At 41.3% G+C, this 20,356-nt stretch overlaps 1 protein-coding gene across 3 annotated transcripts in view; it reads right to left on the bottom strand.

Annotated features, from left to right (window-relative positions):
- The window catches only part of Ttd14 (TRPL translocation defect 14), a 126,402-nt gene that overhangs the window by 87,455 nt on the left and 18,591 nt on the right, over nt 1–20,356 (bottom strand). For all 3 annotated transcript variants that reach the window (XR_014441916.1, XM_083125620.1, XM_083125621.1), the window contains exon 4: nt 13,455–13,492. Coding sequence is in view for 2 of the 3 variants with exons in the window: in XM_083125620.1 (XP_082981746.1) it covers nt 13,455–13,492 (38 nt within the window). In the remaining variant the exon portion in view is untranslated. The remainder of the gene's footprint in view (nt 1–13,454; nt 13,493–20,356) is intronic.

Genomic DNA, 20,356 nt, shown 5'->3' with positions numbered 1-20,356 from the left:
CAGCTTCCTCTATCTTTCTTTCCCCCATGCTGAACATAATAGCAAACTAAACATTGCAAAAACAGTTCTTACAATACGTGTGTGCGCTTATTTCAGGCGCGGATCCGCGGGGTGAGCGATCGCCGCTCCCAACTACCACTTTTTGGATATATTATTATGCCTAATACAATTGAAGACTCAAATCTTCAGTCTTTTAACAGGCTCGAGAATATTTTTTCAAGTTTGATTTGAATCCACTTTATGCTCATGATAGGCTAATCGGAACTGGACCTACAGTTTAACTTGCATCTGAACCACTTTGCAAAATGCCTCCTAAGAGGGTCAAACGCGGGAACCCCTGACAATAGGTTTCTGTTTTGTTTGCTTATTTACTTTACTCTTCACATCTGATCGTCCAGTTTACTGTGGCGATGGATGAATTATGAGAACAGGGCTAGGATTTTTATGACCTAAAAATTACCAAAATATGCAAAATAAAATATGCTCTTATGGCCTAAAATTTTACAAAATATACACTATAATTTGAAAAATATGCCCTTATAACTAGACTGTTTCAAACATCAATATCTAACTTATGCTAAAATATTTTCATATACATACTATTTTTAGTTCACTTTATGGGCCTTGATGAGTTGAAATTCACAATAAATACTTTCTGTAAATTTTCAATTAAAAATTAAAAAGATTTTGCTGCAGTAAAAAAAAGAACCTCGAGTGAACATGGAAGGAGTAAGAACGAATCCACTTGGAACATGACTGTATATTTCTTGAAAAAGCGAAAATATGCTGAATATGACCGAAAATCCATCAAAATATGCTTTATCACGTAGAAATGGCCAAAATATGCCCTTAAAAAGCACCTTAATTCAGTTCGTTTCTTCACAGTATGAATTTCTATATGTTTAGGGAACACATCACCCTTACCAAGAAAAATATGCTAAGCCCTAATAATAACCATCTATTCCAGCCCTAAACATAGAACATAGAAGTCAGCTATGTTCCTAATCACAATACCATATATTGTTTGAATAAAACAGCCAAGTGTACATTAGAATTGATTCTCTTTGAGGTGAGGTAACAGACTGAAAATAGCTCCTCCCAACCGCAACTTTTGGATAAGCCACTGGCTTATATTTCACTCATCTCGCGTTGCCCTTTTACAGCTTCAGTTAATCACGGCAATGAGTTTCGTCAATTTCATCAGCCCGTCCTCATAGTCGCGATCAACACAAGATTTAGAAAAGCCACATAAATTAACCAAAATAGAAAATAATTCAACGAATCAAAAAGCCCTAAAATGCTGGATCATGTTATGTTATCTCGGCATTCTCGTCCACCTTGTTTCCATCAGTACTGGTCTTTTACGGTCAATATCTACGAACTTTTCGGTGTATTACAAGAGTTAGCAACACTGCACGCCTCTTGCAGAGAGAAGGCTTCCTGAGACAAATGGCGAGACAGCTGCTATCAGCCTGATTACCACGAACTTTCCCACACACTCAATGTAACATTGCACCCAACCATGTTGAAACAATTTGAGCTTGTATTAGCACGCTACTATCAAGAAACTGCTACAACTTATCTCTGCAGCATCATTCTGCACTAATTCCTGTCTCTTATGTAACGATGTGCAAATACAGAACAAAAAATATGAGCTCATAACTTTGTTGTAACTGCAAGGATGACAAAAAATATTTTCCTCATATTAACAGCAGCGGAGGGATTTTGCAAAGTTTGCACGCGCGTACAATCTACAGAGCATTCCCTGACATTTGCTATGAGATTCGGCGGCAAGTAGTCCGGCGTCAGCGCTTGTCTTTCCCGGTGAACGGGGTCCGCGACAGTCGCTAGTGTCTGCTATTAAAATTAGTTTTCACATTGTGTACTAACCTTGACTACAGAAGGTGTTGAAAATGATGTCCCTCTGCTGCAACACATTCCTGGCATCTCCGAAGGAAATTGGCATTTACACGTGCAAGTTCGTCTACTGTAATTCTCCTGATGTCTCGTACAATACTCTCTTTTAACTCACGGATGGTGTGCGGATTCTCTTTGTATACTTTATTTCTCCATTTTTCTTTCCACTTTTATTCAGAACTGAAACTGTTACTCAACTTTTTTACGAGGTTTAATATAAGCGACTGTCGCGGACCCGTTCACCGGGAAAGACAATCGCTGATGCCGGGCCACTTGCCGCCGAGTCTCGTAGCGAATGTCAGGGAATGCTCTTATCTCACAGGGTCTTATACTACCTACACTATCAAGGGAAAAATCAACGGGAAACTCGAGAAGGGCCCGGACCTACAGTTTAATGTGGGTAGACTTGATAGATTTCGTTCATTTTACTTCCCTTTTCTCCCACTTTTGGCTAATTGCGAAGCTGAGTAACGATATGGTGAAACTGATGAATCGACATTAACAAACGCCCATGCCGGGATTCGAACTAGAGATCCTTGGCATCATAGCGCGATGTACTAACCACTCCTCCACGGAGAAAGGCAGTTTAATGTGGGGTCCGAACCACTGTGCAATGTGCCTCCACCGGGACTCGAACCCGGGACCCTTTGATTACAAGGCGACAACGTTACCACTACATCTGGGAGGCTAATTGTTCATTTGAAATACTGCAACTGGTTCGTAGGTAAAATATTGAGGGGGTAGAGCAATTAAACAGTGCCTAAAGTGAAGTTGTAAAGTAGGGAATGTCTGCTTGTCTCTAACCTGGAAAAAAAAAACAAGAAGAGGAGGGGGGGGATTTACGTAAATTACAGAGTGGCCAAAAGTCAAGAACCAATGATAGCACTGTCTCCGAGCTGTGGCACCAACGAAAGACGACCGGGTGGACGAGGGGTTCGATTCGTTGCTATGATTTATTTTATAATTTCTCTTGTAGTCTACGGTCGTTACAAGCATAAAACAGTTTTTTTTTGTTGTAACGTTTCAGGAGAACGGACATTATTTCCTAGTTTGATTATAACAATAGTTAAATTTTTTTGAAAAATAATGTTATACAATGGAGCTTTTCAATGTTACAATGGTTATTTTTTTAAAGATTTGTAACCATTGTTATAACTGTATCTTTAATCAAACTAAAAATAAATGTCTGATGAAAGGAGCGTGTGTTCTCCTGAAACATCACAACGAAAAACTGTTTTTATGCTTGTAACAACCGTAGACTACAAAATAAATAATTCTACAATGCAAGCAATGCGTACATACAAGAAAAAATGATTTATTTTAATCCGCATTTTCTGCCACTTTTGCGAAGATGACGAGATAATCGCAATGGACAACACAGCACAAGCCCCATAGAGAATTATCCTGGCGCCAGAGCCTCGTTATTCTGCAAAGTGCAGTCCAGTCTCACATTTAGGTGCCACCTGATAGTCACCCTATGGACTTGAGGGAAGTGGCGGGCGAGTTCAAGAGGGGATGTTCGGAAACCTAAATAAGCCACAGTGCAGGTGCAATACATCTGCGCTGGATCTACACATTCTGAAGAGAATTGTAGCAAGGATGTTGCAACCTTTGAGAAAGTGTGCTGAGACCAACATGTGGAGCACATACGGTAATCGACAGTTCTTCCAATGTTCTAACAGTGGCGTGCGGTGACATTTTCCGTTGGGGAAGCAGATCCAGAAAAATTAAGAAAACCTAAAATTCATTGCTTCTACATGGTACGTTACACTGAAAAAATAAGCCCTCTACCTGATACTGTTTCCTTAACGTCTCTAAGGGGAGAGATGAATGTCTTGGCGCAGTTGTTCATTTATTTCAACTTCATTTGGTCTGTTGTCAAACGTATGTAATGCAGCAGACGATCGCAGATGATTGGAACAATTTACACATATTGCAATATTCACAAATCCACTTTGGCACCACGTAGTTCTTTCCGTAGAAAATAGTAAACAATGCCAACACACAAGAGAGAGAGAGAGAGACAGAGAGATGTTCGCAAAGACAAACAAAACAAACAGAAATTCACACCCACGAAAGATGGTAACGTTTACCTCGCAAAGCGCTTGAAAAAAATGTGTGACCGCGGCCAGCCAGCTTTACCAACTCTATTTGGCGGATGTGTCTATGAACATGTTAGCTGCCTCAATAGACCGAACGCTCTAAAACGTTTATCTTCACATAGAATATGTCATACGTATGTCAGCAATCATATTTTTGCGATTCTCATTTGCTTTGAACGCTCGCAGTATACAGAGGTTGTTTCCGATCTATGGTGACGAAATTGAACACCTTTTGCAGCACCTCCAAGCGTGAAGAGAACGAAGCTGCCAGTCGTGTGGGCACGTTAGACCGTTGACTGTGCATGACAGGTGTGGTCATTGCATATCGGGAAGAATGCCGCCGAAAATCAGTGCATATTGGGAGGGTTACATAACAGCACTTTCCGACGTAAACTACAGTTATAGTGCCATCATAAAACTGTGCAAGGGGCGTGGATTCACTCTGTCCAGAAATGGCATATCACAGGTGTTGAAAGGGGCAGGTACAGTCTAAAACTTTAGTAAGGCCTCACTGAGACCTCACCTTTTACAAACAAAACAAACAAAAACTGATATTGAATTGGAAACACTGCATCGTCAATGCCGAAACTCGATGCAAGATAAGGAAGAGCTGTACAGCTGTCAGTCGTGAACACCACATAGGAGAGCAATGTTAACCATGAGTCATCAAGGAATAAGCACAGCGTTTCTTTCTGTGGTCATTCGGCCTCAGGAGAAATATTTGTTGTCCATTTTGAGCTCTCAAGAAATCAGGATCTGAGCTGGCGATTTATTTCCTTCATGAATGAAAATAGGTTGTTCATTTTTTCGTTTCTTTTCTCCCTTTTGTCATTAGCTCTAAAACAAATATAAAAAGAAAACGAGCAAAGAAGGTAGTTTCTTTCGGCACGTGACGTGCTATTTTCACGACCATATTAAATCCCTCTTATTTACTTTCAACGATAAGGACGAATGTTTGAGTGACCAGAAAAAATGCACGAACACAATAAGCTGTTAAATATTACCAAACCTTCGAAAATAGATGCCGGCCCCAGTGGCAGAGTGGTTACACACCGCGCTACGACGCCAGGGGTCCCGCCTTCGAATCCTGGCCTGGGCATGGATTTGTGAGTCTCCATTCATCAATTTCATCATGTCGTCACTCATCCCCATATTTGATTGAGTTTGTGTTTGAAGTACACTTTATGCACAGTAGGGCTAATCGGGACTGGATCTACAGTTTGAAGTGGGATCCGGATATCGAACCCGGGAACCCTTGATCACAAGGCGACGATGTTACCACTGCTCCATCGGGGAGGCTTCCCTCATATTTGCAAATAAGCCAAAAGTGGCACAAGAAGCGAAGTAAAATAAAGCAAATCAATCAATCAATCAATAGAACATAGGGTCTCCAGTTTCATAGAGCAGTATGCATAACACTCTGTTATGAAGACCCTCAAAATTGTAATAATAAGTGGAGTGTAGGCAGATTAACAATTCACGTCAACCTACAATAATTTCACCTGTATTGTGTGATATATGGTTCTGCCCTAATATAATTGAACGTGCTCTTGCGATAATAGTTACACATTTCCGTCTTGCAACACACAACCTCGACTCGACACGATATGTGCATTTCCTTGCCCCTTTTCTGTATTTTTTTTCTATTTAGGAAATATTACGTTGCATTTTTGCCTCTTAGTTAATCCGTAGCGATGAGAATGATTGACCAATTGATAACATGGATGTGATGGGGCAAACATGCCTTAATCATGGTTCGAACTTAAGACCTCTGTCTTCAAAGCATGTTACAATCTGCCACGTGTGGCTTTTCATCTCCAGTCACCATTAATTTCAAGAGGTAGAAAGCGACGTTACTCAAACAAATTGTATAAATAATTTCCATGACCATAAACATTTGTTGCACTTGTTGAGAGAAATCCATACCCTCGTAATGTTATAAGTAAACGTCGACCTATTTGATGTCCCAGGAACCCCCCCTTCCTTGCACGAAAATCACACTGTGTCCACAGGATTTACGACTGAATGCTTTCTAAAGTAATAGAAATGTGCTTCCCCATTTCCATTAATCGTTCACTCTTCGTATATTTTGAGGTCAGCTAATTCGAACATACGACCCTAAGACAGCTACACACTGCCAAAAAAACTGCAGTGTCAACAAAGTAATTACTGTATTTTATATATATATATATATATAATTTTTGGTAATGGAATATTTTTCCCTTCAGCTTCTTATTTATGTTTGATTTGGTTTATTTTACATCGCTTTTCTGCCACTTCTGGCTAAACGCGACGATGAGGATGAACGATGAAATGATGAAGGGACACTCACAATGAACACCGAATGAACACAATGCCAAGACGGTGTTTGAGCAAGCTGTGTTAACCACTCTACCGCGGAGACCGGAATCCTGTTTAGTTAGGAGAAATCGTTCCTTGACAGTGAACTACGTAAGAACAGTTAATATGTGTCATGTCAGAGTTATAATATTTTAAATTTTTATACAAATCAATTTGGATTTACTCTTAACCATTTTTTTTGCCTACATAAAAAACTTCCACACAGTTAAGATCGTTTACACTAAGGACAACAGCGTTAAAGTCTATGCTTTAAGGAATAATTAAGCACACTATGATGACGGAAAATAATAATTCACATGACTACAGTGATGCATTACATCGGTGAAACATTAATTTTCGATCAGGAAGAAATATTGAAAAACGCAGAGACAGAATGACCAATTGATTTATTTATTTTACTTCGCTTTTCTTCCATTTTTGAGTAATCACATAGATAAGGATGAAAGGTGTGTTAAGATGAAATTTGTGAAAGGCAATCACAAACGTAGGGCACAGCGCAAACTCCTCAGACCATTATATTGGCCTTGTGTCTAGACGCCAGATCCATGTTAGTCTGCAAAATACACTCCATGGTCACAATGACGTAAGCATTCGTAGAATAAATTTGTATATCATTCTCCCCCCCCCTCCTCCCAAGAAACGTGAGCTAAACTAGTGCGCATTCTGTGATATGTTCATTACTACTCAGGAACCACTCGCGCCCTTCAACTAGTTTATCCTGAAAAGAACTGCTGGTTAGGATGTCAACAGATACTTCAGGGACAATATACAAAGAATACTGTCACATACGCAGAATGTAAAACATTTCTATTTTCTCATTTCTACTACAACCCTGGCGAAAAAAGGCGGCTGGAGCGTGGTGCTGATCGTATCACCTCCAAAATGGCAGAGCTTGAGAACATGTGGTGTCCTACTACGCACGAGGAACTTTACCTAACCTTTACTACTACTAACTACTCATGCCAGGAATTTTGGTATTTTTTATACTTTTTTATTTGCCCATTGCTAACCTGGATTATTCCCAGCCATAACAGCAATTAGTCGATGCAATAAAAATACGCCAAACTTAAAAAGAAACGGGTGTCGGCACGCCCGCGACACACACATACACAGAGAGCGAAGGGGGGCGGGGGGGGGGGTAGGAACATAAAATTCTTCCACAAACTGCCCAGATCATGCCTGACACGACTCCAACAGAAATCTTTCCGGAAACAAGTTTACGTGCGCATAGGGTAGTGATGGCCTTGTCTGCAACTGCCTTCCCCCACTTTCTTATCCAATACGGAGCCATCAAGTGTTTCCAACTACCTTCCAATCTAACTAAGAGGAGGGAGATCTTTTTTTAAAGTTCGCCAGTGTACGACGAGGCGTGGGATGATTCATGTGGGGCAGAAACAGGCCAACTCCCGGCCTGCCACTAAAGTCGACGAGCGATATGACAGCGGCTGACCTTGACAAGTCCGCGCAGAGAGAGAGGGAGATACATTTCCGCTGTTGCCACCTACTCACTGTTCGAGGTTCTCGCCAGCTCTTTCAAAATAAAAAACAATGGCTTACATTCGAACAATTGTAAATTGCCACTGCACGGCTATTATTGCAACAATCGATACCAATCCTGCACGAGTATTACCAGAAAGCTTTAGACAATCGTATTATGCTGTAAATTAAACGTGTAGAATTTTGAAAGTAAGTGAAAGAAATTAAATATTTTATTGACCATTATTCGTTTGCCGCAGATACCATGCGTCGGTCTTGTGGCACTCGTAATAACAAAACAACAACTGTCTGGCATGCATAACATGAACTGAAAAGAAAAATTAAAATGCCATTTACTTACATAACGCTCATTCCGTACTGCTGTGAACCTCGTCACTTGATTCAAGTTCTTCGGAATCCGTGTCTTGCAAATTTATAATGACCTTCTCGATGATATCGTCTCTGACTATTTCACGCTGGAAGTCATCTTCTTGTATTTTCTCTGCGTGAGCCACACAATCTGCCCACTCGGAAACACCTATTCTGTCTATTGCTTCGTGAGTCAGTTTCTGTACGTTGGCAATTTTGAAAGTCTTGTTCTTGTCAGCTACGTACCCCTTCACCTGGGCCCAAATCATTTCAATCGGGTTGTACTGACAATGATAAGGTGGGAGACGAACAACTCTGTGACCATATTCTCTTGCTATTATATCGATTTCGTAACTTTTGTGAATTGGTGTATGATGTTTCACCAACTGCAACAATTCTGCTCGGGTTTGCGTGCTTGTGTGGGGAATGTTCTTGTTACAGAGCCATGCCATAATATCCGCCTTCCTTGTGTTCGAACAAGGCGTTTTATCCACTTGCAAGGAATGTATGCTCGCGTTGTCCATTACAATCACGGATTCGGGGGCGAGAAATGGCAAGAACTGCTCGCAAAACCACTTTCGAAACACGGCAGACGTCATTTCTGAATGATAGTCAGTACTGTTTGTTTTGGAGCGGAAAACCAATTTACTTTGGGGCACAAAGCCTGTAGCAGCTGAACCCGCATGACACACTATAAGACGAGCACCTTTTCCTAACGGCACCTTTAACCCACCAGAACCATCACTCATTCTCCAGCAGCTCGTCTTCGTGTGATTCTGGTTGACCCAGGTGTCATCTAAATAGTATATATTTGCAGTACCAGCTTTCCTGATTTCGTGCATGGTTCTGAGGAAGATCACTCTCGCAGCTACAACATCACCCCTCTCCATTAAAAATTTCCTCCCGTCGTTGCCTTTCCTATATCTGAACCCCATGTTTTTCAAAATTTTTAACACTGACCACGTACTGCCTGCAAACCCGATAGCTTCCTTCAATTTAGCCCTAAGTTTCACTGCAGTAGGAAATTCGCCATTTGCGTACATATCAAATATAATATTACGCAATACCCCCTTATCAAAATCGTCCAAGTGCGTAACATTCTTTCGTCGATTACGACGTTTGCCAGGCGAGCGAAAAGAAACCGACCCTGTATCACCAATCGACGACCTGGCTTCCTTCGCAATCGTCTGAACTGTACTCAGACCTATCCCACATGCAGCCGCTGTACGCCCCTGACATTTGGCAACACTGCTCCCTGACGAACACGAGGCACTGTCTGCACTGCGAGATTCACTTTGGAAGAACTTATAAACTTTGTACACCATATCTCGCGCTTGTTTGTGTAGAACACGACACTTAGGTGTTTCTGTAGCCATCTTGCACACGTATATTGACAAATTTTTGTGATCACACTGAAGAAACACGAACAGTCACAACGAAAACCAAACCGATTCTTGCCGCTCGAAAAACAAAAGAACGACATCGCGCGTTTTCCAGGGCAGTCTCCACCGCCTCCTTTTGCTACTGCGCATCGAGGCTTGTTCAAGGTCAGCCGCTTTCATATAGCTCTGCGACTCTAACCGCACACCAGCTACAATTCGGGATGTCAGGGCGCTGGTCACCAGGGAGAATCCAGCCACACAGAGAAGTATCGCAAAGCGGCTACAAACATGACTGAAGAGTGCACACCATCATTGACCACGATTTGGGTTTCGAAAAGCGACGCAAGGGGCGTGTTCATAAGCTCTTGACAAAACACACTCAGGAACGTCGCACCAACTGTTGAAAGCTTTATGAGCGGCACCTGTCAGGTGAAAAGTGGAAGTTCATTGTTACATTGGACGAGGCATATGTTTATCTTGATGACTGTCACAAGCCACGTGCAATTTTTTATCGATCGACAGGTTCGAGGGACTTTCAAAGATAGTTCACTGAATGTAAGGAAAGTTTTGGCACAGGTTTCATGATCATTGCTGGATACTCGTACAATGGCAAGCTGACCATACATTGTGTTGCCAAAAATACGAAGGTTAATTCCGATTATTATCGCCATGACATTCCCCATCTCTACGGGAGGGATCAGAATCGTGTGTGGGTGCATCAAGACCAGGCCTCAAGTCACACATCTCGCTCAACCTGCCTTTTCCTCCAACAAATGGCAGAAGAAACTGGAATTCGTGTCATTCCTTTCACAGACATTCCAGTGAAATCACCTGATGCCTCACAGATGGACTTTCCCGCCTTAGGCCTACTGAAACGAGCCTTGTCTCAGAGAAGACCCCGTACCATTGAAGGGCTATGGAAAGCCCGTCAGGAGGAGTGGTTGAGGCTGGACATGACTACACTTCGTGCCAGTCTCCTACAGTGGAAACTTCGCTGTCGGGCAATTGCCAAGATGCAGGGCCACCAAATGGAGCACTCTCGATGGTGGTGACATGGTTTCTCTTAAGGTAGGAGCAGTTTGAAATCGTCACCATAGATCGGAAACAACCTCTGTACACTGCACGCGGACACTTAATCGTGCAGTTCGCAACACTGAGGACATCACAAGACTATACCGATGGCTCTCTGGGTTGTATTTTCAGCCCTCTATTGGAAAACGAAGTCCCCCCGTCACATAACGTACCCTCTCCCATTGGATCCTCAAGGCCGCGTGGTGATTTATCTGATCGTTGCTGGCGTTGTAGCTTACATGCTGGGTGTCGCAGATGTTTTGTCAACACGCCACAAGAGTGTGTGGGTGGCATCATATCGAAATCTTGGGAGGCTTGCACAAGGTTGATTCTTTTGCGGTAACAGGGACGAAATAATGAAATACTTTTGTGACTGTTATGCTTTGAGCCAGCACTGCTGGCCTTGCTGTAATGGCATGCACGCGCATGGTTCTAGACTAGTTCACACAATGGTTCCAGACTAGTTCACACAATGGTTCTAGACTAGTTCACACAATGGTTCTAGACTAGTTCATATCGTATCAATCCATAGTACCGTGCGTCCATTTCGATCTTCAGCCGAGAGATCGGGAGAAGCGTGGCGGGCGGCGCTGACGGAGATGCCGACATTTGCGGCCTGTAATGCCCGCTTATTTTTATGGACATATGCAGACATTTATATAAATATTGCAAAACGAGCACTAGCCTGTGTTATAAGATTACGGTTTTAATTTTAGTAGCTTAGTGGCTGTATGTGCCGATGATTTTGACACGCCCACCTCTTGTGAAACACGGCGTAGAGGTTTGTTTGGAGAACGTTCTAACGCTGCACCAATATCATCGAGTTTTGCTTCGGTTAGAATCCGTCGTTTTTGCTTAGGTGTTTTAAAATTTAACGATCCAGTTTCTCGTAATTTAAGGACAAGATGTCTAACCGTATCTCTATGTGGAGTTGAAACGCCTGGGAATTTCTGTACAAAGTGCCTACACACGTCTTGACACGAGTCTGTTTTCATGTACGTGTGATACATAATAAATCTTTGTTCTAACGTGAACCTTGCACTTGCATTCCAATCGTCAAACTGACACAACACACATACACACTGCAATAACACAAACAAGTAACTGTAAGTAACCAAGAATAACACAGTACGAAATTAACACGCTCTTGGTTTACATTGCTCGCCGCTATATTCACAGCTCTGTCTTCATCTAGTTGCGAAGGAACAAAAAAACTCGAGCTCGGAGATATCGGATTGCAAGGAAGCTTACGAAAACCATTCACTTTTAACGGTTTCGTCTGCAGCGTAATCTTGATACAGTGTTGCGCATTCGAAACCTCCAAACGATTCCCATCGACACAAAACTCTTTCAAGGATATAAACTTAAGCAGGACGTTACTGGTCAAAATTATGATTAAAATGTTCTATTATCTGTGGCTCTTAACATAGTTTCTAAAGCGTATTTTTTGTGTATATAAGGGCAGAACTTGGATGAATTACAGATGATAAATTATAACACAGGTTAGTGCTCGTTTTGCAATATTTATATAAATGTCTGCATATGTCCATAAAAATAAGCGGGCATTACAGGCCGCAAATGTCGGCATCTCCGCCAGCGCCGCCCGCCACGCTTCTCCCGATCTCTCGGCTGAAGATCGAAATGGACGCACGGTATTATTCTTTATTTTTTATTTTAACTTTCTCTAAGCTTCAGTTCACCTAAGTTCATTCTAGACTAGTTCTTCCAATAGTTCTAGACTACTGCACGAGACCACTTTTGCTCGCCCGTACTTGTTCGAGTCTCCCATCCTCTAGCCTATACAATGGAACATCATTTTAATGTGACAATAAAGTATTAATAACATATACGTGCATGTAAAATATCCCCTTTGGTAGATTCAGCCCACAATCATCTATTTCATTTTGATGTGCATTGGCAAGAGACTTAAACTTCATTTTAATATGGAGATGATGACAATGTTCACCTAAGTTTCAATTTCACTGAGTCTCTCACTTCACGACCCATATTTTAGGGCCCACTACCACAGACAAATTACGGTTATGCGTGTACTACTACTACTGGGCTTCGAGTATATACCGCTCGTTTTGCATGTTCGAGCGTTATTCGCTCGAGGAAAGAAGCTCTCAATTTCGTATGCTAACTGTTTGGCACCTGAGCGAAATCCGCTTCCTTGAGCACGCTATTCTATTCTATGTAGTAGACTTTGTAGTCACGCTGTATTATCTGTGGGAGGGGTGTCATCATGGGCGTCTGGAAGGAGGGGAAGGGGGACGTGGCCCCCTGAAAAATTAAAGTCAAACAAAAATTATGTATTTCACATATATAATTTCATTTCAGCCACAATAATGTGTCTTAATTATTGCATGAACACCACACATTCAAATTTAAGCATTTTTTTTAGGGAACAACACTATTTTTGGGGAAAATGTGCCTTGCTTGCCCCCCTGAAAAAAATACCTTCCTTGCCCCTACCTGGAAAAATCCTGCGGACGTCCATGGGTGTCATGCGATATATTTTAAGTCTTGCCCTCGTCAGCGGCTCGTTCACAATAAACGCGAAAACGCACATTTTCTTCGAAATTTAGTTTAAATTCTTTCAACAAAAAACGTTCCACATATTAGCGCATCATCGCAAATCAAATCGATCAATACATACCTTCGTAAGTACTGTTGAGGACCACAAACCACTACCTTGCTGAAACCAAACAACCACCTTACTACCGTACATGCCATAAAGTAAGCAGAGGAGATATAAATTTTCAGTGTTACTCACCCTCGAATTCTGAGAGATCCGAGAACTTGACGCCACCGCTGAAAGATAAAAACAAATTCCCTTAACATCAAGCATATTTTCTTACATAGTCAAAATGTGTGCAAAACTATAATTAATGGGAAAACTGTGAGTCAATAGTCACCTACACTATATAGCCAAAAGTCATCGGACACCCAGTGTTGTTCACTCCAAAGACACCAGCCAGGTAACTAATAAGATACAAGGCCTCCCATCTCTATTATAGCAGCATTTTCTCTTCGGGGCAGGCTTTCCACTAAGTTCTGATATATTGCTGGTGTTTATTATTATTATTATTCGACCTGTAGCCTCGTGAATATTTGATGGATGAAGTTCGGTCAAGTGGGTCTGGCACGCAACCGACGTTCTAGTTCACCCCAAAGATGTTCTATGGGGTTCCAGTCGGGGCTTTGAGCGGACCTGCTAAGCTCATTCACAGGATTGTCCTCAAACCACGATTCAATGGAACCTGCTTTATGGGTAGGGGCATTATCGTGCTGATAGAGAGAAGGGCCAATTCCAAACTGTTCCCACAGTGTGGGTAGCATGATATTGTCTAAAATGTCCTCATAAACACCATTGCTCATGTTGCCATTGAAAAAAACCAGGAAAAACAGCTGCAGACCACGACACTAGCCCCACGTTCACTTCGGTGTCCGGTGACTTTTGGCTATATAGTGTATATTACAGCTTACTTATCTGAAAGTATCTTAACCAATAAAGTTTGTCCTTTAATTGAAAATTCTATTGCAGAGGTTCTTAACCTGTGGGTTCATGGATCCTCCAAGGGGTTGTCATGCCCTTCCAAGGTGAACGTAAAGCCCTTAAATGTTACGTACGAGCTTATATACAAGGACGAATTTAGGGGGGGCAGGTGATCCAGACCCCCCGAAAGACTTACCAAGCACTAAAATTAAATGATCAGAATATAATATTTTTATCATTTGTTATATAATCGAGCGTTATTTATTTCCGCTGAACTTATTGGAAGGCAAGGAATTTTGCTCATACGGCTTTGAACGACAGTTCCCAAGATTTATGCACACAGCTGCTGCTTATGATAATATGCATAAAATATTAAGCAGCAACCTTACTTTCGTCAATTAGGCAACTAAAAGTGATCAGCTGATCATACAATTATTTTGTCAATTACAACTGAATCTAACTCCTCCTTGTTATTCAATTCTTTATCTATTTGACATTAATTTCCTTGCCAGAGCATTTGTTTTTGTACAAATTTTGGCAATCTTAACTACACGTAAGCAGGATAATGAATAGCTAAAGAGAGAGAGAGATACATGATGTTTTATATCGATAGGCTACTTTTACAATCTTTTTACCTATTCATGTACACAATATTAATAAATATATATATTTAATTATTATTAATTTAATTTAACTATTTAAATTATTATTATTATTGACACACATGGTCGGACCCATCCACCGAAATGTATTTCTAGATACGTGCCTGCTTATATACTGTCAATTTTTAAATAGATTTAAAAATTAAATACGTTCCACGGCTTGCCAGTGGTAAAACGTGACATTATTTTAATAGTTTTTTTTATTAATATGGGAGATTGTTTATAGTACAACGTCTTATTACAAAATCCACTATATCTTTGCAGTCAGTATTAAGGAACAGTTACTTGTAGAATTAGTTTGTACGCCTCCTCTTTTGCTCTACAAAAGAGACTGGGATATGTTTTATTAGGTGGGATAATTATTTTCACTCTTCGGTACTATTGCTATTATTATTATTACAATCACTTGATATTGGGGAACAACAAGTCGAAACTTCAGACACAAAAATTCAATGTGGTTTCTTCAACTTTTAGATTTCCTAAAAACATGACAAAATTGGTACGTTCTTCTTGCGAGCTACTATAAAGTATGATGGTTGTGTAAAAATGGATCCATCTATAAAAATCTTTCAGATTCCGAAATTACTGTAAGTTTAGCCATTCGCCGGGATTTCCTTCAATCTCCAAGAGTTGTAGGATAGGCTTCTGTTCGCAGGTGGCGCTTCGGTGCTTGCACACCCTTTATTTTAAACTCCGCATACCCCCAAACAATACCTCAATGATATATAGTAATGGTCATACAGAAATGGCACAAGAACGTTCATTAAACAATGCATTGAATTTTACGTTGCGTAGCCTTCTTTTTCGGTGTTACAGGTTAATCGCGAAGATGAAATGAAGATACAAACACACACACACACAAAAAAAATCATGACTTGCAAACACTCAATCCTGCACTCATTAAGTCAAAAACTTATTCTCGGGTTTTCCGGATAATTCTGTAATGTTTTAACTTATTTTAACTATTTGCAGGCAGGGTTGTTAAAGGTCCAAGAACCCATAAATTCTAATGGGTTCTGCTGCAGGACAGGAACCTTATTTCTCGCACAATTTATATTCGGTCCAAGTTGCGTAGTGTTTCATTGAAAAAGGTTCCTGGACCGTATTTAAATTCATCCGGAAAAAAAGGTTCCTACCTGGACCTAATTTAAATACGTACTTTACGGGTAAAAAGGTTCTTTATGGTCCAGAACCCATTTACGCTTGCCGATTCTCTCTCCTCGACCGGAATTGAATTTATTTTGCTCATACGGCTTCAACAACCCTGTTTTCAGGATATTTTACTGGAAATTAAGGTTAAGAAAATTCAGGAACTGCACGATTTATATAAAGACAGATATACGCGTAGTAGCACATGTTGGAAGAAGACTATAATGGTTTGAACATGTAATGAGAATGGATGAAAAGTAGATCGTTATATAGATCTCAGAGCCAAGACCTGCTACAGCGGCTCTCTCATTTAGACACACGTAGTCAGAGCATTGAGTCCCATCGCCGCTGTTTTCTGGCTTTCGAGACTGGATCCCGCTGCTTCTTTTCAAGCAGCTCCCCAACTGTCCTCACGACGCTGGGTCAACGCCGAAATTTTGGGGGCTCCCAACGTGGATCTAACCAGGGACCGCTCACATCAAAGGCGAGAGCGCAAACAATCGGCTACGCGATAGCCCAGATAGTGATGGAAAACCTGGAGGAAAGAAAAAAAAGTTGGAAGACCTAGACTGAGATGGTTGGGGGATGTAGAGAGAGATTTAAAAGAGTTAAAAAGTTTCAAACTGGAGGAGAGCAGCAGATAGAGAACAATGGTTGAAGATCTTGGAGGAGATGGCTCTCGGAGGGCCGTAGAGCCAAGAGATAAGTAAGAAGGTTTAGCAATATGTTAAAGATCCACATTTAGTGCAAGTACAAGAACCATATTTAATATTTCTACACGTTTTGAGTTCTTTTATGGAATCTCCTGATCTCACCATGATTAAATTTTCTTAATCCATTATTTTTCCATGTCATTGTAGCCATGGGCTAATTTTGAGGGGGCAGAATCAAACTTGAGCCTAATTTTGAGGGGGCAGAATCAATCTTGTGCCTAATTTCGAGGGGGGCAGAATCAATCTTGTGCCTAATTTCGAGGGGGGCAGAATCAATCTTGTGCCTAATTTCGAGGGGGGGCAGAATCAATCTTGTGCCTAATTTCGAGGGGGGGCAGAATCAATCTTGTGCCTAATTTCGAGGGGGGCAGAATCAATCTTGTGCCTAATTTCGAGGGGGGCAGAATCAATCTTGTGCCTAATTTCGAGGGGGGCAGAATCAATCTTGTGCCTAATTTCGAGGGGGGCAGAATCAATCTTGTGCCTAATTTCGAGGGGGCAGAATCAATCTTGTGCCTAATTTCGAGGGGGGCAGAATCAATCTTGTGCCTAATTTCGAGGGGGGCAGAATCAATCTTGTGCCTAATTTCGAGGGGGGCAGAATCAATCTTGTGCCTAATTTCGAGGGGGGCAGAATCAATCTTGTGCCTAATTTCGAGGGGGGCAGAATCAATCTTGTGCCTAATTTCGAGGGGGGCAGAATCAATCTTGTGCCTAATTTCGAGGGGGGCAGAATCAAACTTGTGCCTAATTTCGAGGGGTGCAGAATCAAACTTGTGCCTAATTTCGAGGGGTGCAGAATCAAACTTGAGCCTAATTTCGAGGGGTGCAGAATCAAACTTGAGCCTAATTTTGAGGGGTGCAGAATCAAACTTGAGCCTAATTTTGAGGGGTGCAGAATCAAACTTGAGCCTAATTTTGAGGGGTGCAGAATCAAACTTTAGCCTAATTTTGAGGGGGCAGAATCAAACTTTAGCCTAATTTTGAGGGGGCAGAATCAAACTTGAGCCTAATTTTGAGGGGGCAGAATCAAACTTGAGCCTAATTTTGAGGGGGGACAGAATCAGACTGGGCTTAACTTTGGGGAAGAGAATCGAAAAGTTTTCCATCCCATAAAAACAGCGTCACGGATTATTTGCTAAATAACTCTGACGTCTGCGAAATCAGAAATATACTCTTTATTACCTTGCTCCTCAGATCCCCCAACTTGTAAATTTTATTAAACCTAAAAATTTTGGAGGAGCAAGTGCCACACCCTTGACCCCGCCAAGTTACGCCTATGATTGTAGCATACGACTTGACGAGGAAGACCGTTACATCATATGTAGCCTTAGCCGCATATTGAAAAAGGCAACAATTTGTAAATAGTTCTTGTCAAAATGCTTGTTGGGTGTAAAATAAAATTGTAAAGAGAATCTGATTGACAACTCGAAGATGTAAAGCCAGGGAATGCTGCTAACAATACCCGCTTGTTCAATGGTCGATTCTTTGGGCCAATGCCATATGTTCTCCGTCGCTAAATGCACACGTGACGACTCACTTCTATCCTCGGAAATTCCTCTCCAAAGGGAACCGGGCAGAGAAAGGTGTACAGACTTATAATTTTATATACTGGGTGTTCATAAACTAAGTATCTATTTTGTTGAAATAGCGATTTTACTCGCAATGTTTTAATGGTATATGAAAATAAATCCATGGGCGTGAGGTCAGGAGAACGCTCCATCCACACCCGCATCTGCCAGGAAATTGAGCAACCAGGAACGTGCGGACATCAAAGGGCCCGTATTGCTGACGTGCGTTCACCCGACCAATTACCACATTGGAGGAGCTCCGAAACAGCATCACACAATCTGCTGGCGCCATAACACCGGTAATGCTCCAGAACGTATCTCGCTCCGGGATGGAAAGTGTGTCGTGAAGTGGATAATGTACGTTGAAAGTAACGTGTAACGAACATATACCATGATGAACATTGCGAGTAAATCACTATTTCAACAAAATAGTTGGACACCCTGTATATTAAGGCAAAGTAAAAACCTGGAAAGCAAGAGTGCTACACATGATGTATTTTGCACGATGCCCTGACAAAACAGGTAGGTGAAGAACACGTATTCATGGATGAACAAGAGCATCAGTCCTATAGGAACGATTTCTAAGCAGTGGCGGATTACCAAATAGGCCCACTAGGCACGTGTCTAGGGGCGGCAACTCCTAGGGCGGCAAATCTTTTTTCCAGAATATCAATAATAATAAAAAGTGTCTTACGCACACAGTGACAATTTAGACCTATGAAACCAATGTTTCAAATCAACGGTCTGCAACACTTTCGCTTCATACGAAAGAAACCTTGATGTATCGGATTTGTGTGTTATCAAGAAATGTTTTGTCTGCTCTGCCTCCTTCAGGCGCCAATCAATTTGTTTTTAACCCGTGCTGTGGCTTTTATCGCTTACAATGACAATGCAAGCCACCCAGCCTTCGTTGGTGTTTGTCTTTGTAAATACTTACCACTCGATCTTCCACTAAGCTTTTGTTAATGGCCAGGCAGGAAAGAAGACTGATTGTTTGAAACTGGCATCTGTAACAATGCAAGTCTTAAAAAAAAATAAACACATAAACACTGCTCATAAGTGAGTGAGTGAGTGAGTGCAGCTTTCGCGTGGACCGCAACTAGTTTTTTTTTTACTAGGTAGGCCGCATGAAGCGAACAAAGTTAAGTGGGGAGACACATTATGTTTGTGCCTAGGGGCGGCGAGGAAGCTTAATCCGCCACTGTTTCTAAGTATTCTTATTTTAAAAGTAACCCCAAGGCTGGATAGGAAACAAAAATAAAATAAAACCGGACAGACTGGTACATAAATATCTTGGATTTTATCATACTAATCGCCACTTGATTGTTGTAAAACTTTTATAACCTCGAAATCGGAGATGGCCCCACTGTCTTATCAAGAAAACAAACAAAAGATACCATAGATTCTTCTACCTGTAGGTGTAAAGGCCGAATCACACGGAACTGGCTTTCTAGTTAGTTGGCGCTGAATTGGCTACCTGGCTGGCTGGTTGACTGGTTCTGACATGTTCTAATTACTACTGGCTTTCCTCGACTGGATTCTGTGGAACAGGCAATCAGAGCAAAGTTTGGCCATGTGAAGATAATCTGTGAGTTTGTAAAGGAGAGTTTTTGTCTGTGGTTTCCGAGTGTTCGCTGTTTTTTGTTAGTTTCTCGATAAAAAAAAGTAAAGAGATGACGTGCAGTGCATTCGTGTTCAGTTCATTACTATTTAGGTATTTATGCAAAGGGGTGAGATGTGTACGTGACAAATATGATTAGCCGAAAATCAAAATCCTTATTATTACGAATGTAATACATATATAATACATATAATGAATATGCATACCCGAGTTCATTAACTTGTTCGTAACATATTTTTTTCGAGCCAATCTCTAGTCCATACTTTTCTTCTTTTAATTTTTAATAAAAGCACAAAGCAGTAATTCTTCTACAACATTCTTCAAATTGCTCGTCCATCTCTACAGATTGTCTGCTCTGCGCAATGTATTATGGGAACAAAAATCTATCGACAACTACGGTAACAACCGTGTGAGGCGAAAACTAGCAAATGGGTAGCCAGTCCAACGCCAACCATGTAGGGTG

Source organism: Lepisma saccharinum, chromosome 7 (assembly GCF_977018435.1).
Source record: "Lepisma saccharinum chromosome 7, izLepSacc3.1, whole genome shotgun sequence".
Lineage (NCBI taxonomy): Eukaryota > Metazoa > Arthropoda > Insecta > Zygentoma > Lepismatidae > Lepisma > Lepisma saccharinum.
This window is presented reverse-complemented; position numbering and strand designations above follow the sequence as displayed.